Genomic DNA, 3,294 nt, shown 5'->3' on the forward strand with positions numbered 1-3,294 from the left:
GTCTCTGAACAAGTAGGCCTCAGTCGAAATGCTCCTCTGTCATCTCACAGCTCCCTAGACACACCTGGCCTGGTCCTTGGATGAAAGCCTCAGGACATTTTTTACTATAGTTTATAACTAAGTCATTAAGAGAGAGAGAGAGAGGAGCAGCTGCTGGAGAGGAGGACAGAGGTGGCTATTGGAGAGGAGGAGGAGGAGAGAGGAGGAGGAAGAGAGAGGTAGCTACTAGAGAGGAGGAGGAGAGAGGAGGAGGACAGATGTGGCTACTGGAGAGGAGGAGGAGAGAGGAGGAGAGAGGTAGCTACTGGAGAGGAGAAGAAAGGAAGAGAAGGAGAGGAGGAGGAGAGAGAGAGGTAGCTACTGGAGAGGAAGAGGAGGAGAGAGGAGAGGAGGAGGAGAGAGGTAGCTACTGAAGAGGAAGAGGAGGAGAGAGGAGAGGAGGAGGAGAGAGGTAGCTACTGGAGAAGAGGAGGAAGGAGGAGGAGAGAGGAGGAGGAGAGAGGAGAAGAGGTGTCTACTGGAGTGGTTCTTAGCTATAGCTCCCTCTAAGCAGGAAACTAGGTGGGAGGTGTCATCGAGATATTACCTGGTCTCAACATTGGGGGGATGACATAAAACCAGACCGTCCTCCTCCTCACTGAGATCCGTCTTCCAGCTGGAGAGGTCGACATGGCTTGCTCCGATAGCTGCCAGTGCACCAGGGAGAGCGGACAAAGAAGCAACATTCTTTACAGCATTTTGAGAAATGACGTCCAGCCGACCCAGCGTTCGCCGGCGGGCCAGAGGCTCCCATTCCCGCAGGAGCAAGCTTGTTCGTGCGGGTCCGAAAGAAGAGTGGTGCTCCGAGCTCCGCTGGTAACGTGCAAGGCAGCGTCCGTGGTGCTTTTCAAGACGCTGGGGTTCGTTAAAAATGTTCCTTGTTTTCGCGAACTCCCGGCGGAGGACCAACTTCAGCTGGTGCGCAACAGCTGGGCACCGATGCTGGTGTTGGGAATGGCGCAGGACAAGGTCGACTTCGAGACAACGGAGACTTCTGAACCCAGCATGTTGCTGAAGATTTTAACCAATTGTCAAGACAAAGTAGAGACATCGAATGGGCACAGTGGCCTAGGCGTTCCTCTTACCGATGTTCAAGGAATAAAACTGTTTTTGAGTAAATGTTGGGGACTCGACATCAGCACCAAAGAATATGCATATTTAAAAGGTGCTATTCTCTTCAACCCAGGTATATCCTTACTTTATTTTATTTATTTTTTGCAACGAAATGTTTGGTTTATTTTTGGAATTGCGATTATGGTGATAAATAGGCTACAATAGCCAGTTGGCTACAACCTGCACAATTTGACCAGATTTAGTAAAATACAGCTAAAATATCATTACTGAGCTGATGACAACACAGTCGATTTGATGAAGTGCGTAGGATTCTTTGAGACATAATGTTGTAGTCTATTTGGGTATTGGTGCTGGTGATTTTGAAGCCTGCTCTCTCCTCCTCCATAGGTGTCGCGGATCTGCAGTGTCAAAGCTACGTCGTGGCTCTACAGCGGGAGGCACATCGTGCACTTCATGACTATGTCAAAATGATTTACCATGGGGACACTGTAAGGTTTGCCAAACTCTACAATGCGTTCTCCATGTTGCGATCCATCAAAGCAAACACTGTAACCAGACTTTTTTTCAGTCCCATCATCGGCACGGCCACCATGGATCAACTTCTGCTGGAGATGTTATACCAGAAATAGACTGTGGAAAGAGTCACATTGGATTAGGAGGCGAAATGAGAGAACTCTTGTGCCTCGTAGCAGCTCAAGTTTGTTCTCTGAACTCATTTTAGGGAGCGTGGGGTCAAGGGTGACACTTTTTTTTTTTGCTCTTTTCTAAACTAGGCCTACTTAGAGATTAATTCAACTAGATTAATCATGTTTTGCTATATTATACTGTCTATTAATGTGCCATATCATTTAAAAGTCCCCATAAATTACATTAAGAGTATACTATTTATTTATTTTCAAGAAATTAAATGTTACAGTTGACCTCACGGGTGGGTTCAAGTGTAACATTGTGTGGGCCAAGTGTAACACATATAAATATTAACATGTAGGTTTAATCAAGCAGAACAGAACACACAATAAAAGTCAATGAATTAAATATCGAAATTACAAAGTTATTACATGGAACACAGTTTTAAAATATTAAGGATCTTAAAACATTGATAATGTCTGGTTCATTTAAAAAAGGAACAATGGCATATGTGATCAGCATTGCCATATATGAAAGCAGCGGGGGGAGTGAGGTGGTGTTACATTTGACCCCGCTGTCAGCCTGACAAAACCTCCTTGTGCATATGAGACAGCAATAATTAGCATGTCAGTCAGATTGGCTGTTAGCTAATAAAAAAGGCTTCAAGTGAAATGACAAAAGGTTCATTGGCATGAACATTCAGGGTAGTAGCCTAGTTAAAAAATAGAGAAAATGGAAAAAGTTACTTTCTTACGTCCAAAGCAGACTTATTGTCATAAAATCTGATCATCTAAAAAAAAAAAAATCTGATTTATTCCAGGCAGGCATAGGACTTAACTGAGCATAGTAAGTAACATAATATTAGCTTGTTTCTGATGGTGAAATCGGGGTGTTACACTTGACCTCGTGTTACACTTGACCCCATTCTCCCCGTAAATATGTCCCTTATGCAGAAGAAAACTGGCTGCTGTTCCTGTATATTACATTGCTTTGCCATTTTATTTTTGTACATTAAAGCGTGTCACATTCTGTCCAGCTTCCTGTATTAAGTATGTACTGTATTAAGACTGAAGATGCAGTATGCTTGTGACAAAAAGGCGGTTGCATTTCAAAGTAATGCAGTGAATAAGAGGAACATTATAACATGTATCTAGAGAATAAGACTATTAGACTATAACAGTTTACCTGAAGTATGAGAACATTATACCATTTTACCTGAAGAGGGCAATACTCACCCATAAAAATCTGAGAACCCAAGGCTGCCCAAAAGCCCCATTAGGCTACCAGTGGACCAGTACAAACAGCTGCTCCATCACTTTACCTCACCTGAACTGTAGCTGTTCAAACTTGTACTAAACTATATTGTTTGAAAATAGATTTGTTTTAAAGCATGATTAACTGGACACTAATGCGTCAGACGGAGACAGACCTGAGTTGGAATCACAATCAGGCATTTGAAACACTTTCAGTTAGCCGGGCTGTCAGGCCTCTATCCGTCCTTCGCCACGCCTCTCCGCAGGCCTCCGCTAATTGATATTCTCCGTGGAGCTTTTC

The 3,294-nt window shown here is 43.7% G+C and overlaps 1 protein-coding gene across 1 annotated transcript; it reads left to right on the forward strand.

Annotated features, from left to right (window-relative positions):
- Positions 1–669: 669 nt before the first annotated feature.
- nr0b1 (nuclear receptor subfamily 0, group B, member 1) lies at positions 670–1,742 on the forward strand (the record flags this gene model as incomplete). Its single annotated transcript, XM_084454023.1, has 2 exons — positions 670–1,225; positions 1,501–1,742. 2 exons carry the CDS (start codon positions 670–672, stop codon positions 1,740–1,742), a joined length of 798 nt encoding a protein of 265 aa, XP_084310149.1.
- Between the last annotated feature and the right edge of the window lie 1,552 nt (positions 1,743–3,294).

The sequence above is a fragment of the Borostomias antarcticus genome (assembly GCF_949987555.1).
Source record: "Borostomias antarcticus genome assembly, chromosome: 19".
Classification (NCBI taxonomy): domain Eukaryota; kingdom Metazoa; phylum Chordata; class Actinopteri; order Stomiiformes; family Stomiidae; genus Borostomias; species Borostomias antarcticus.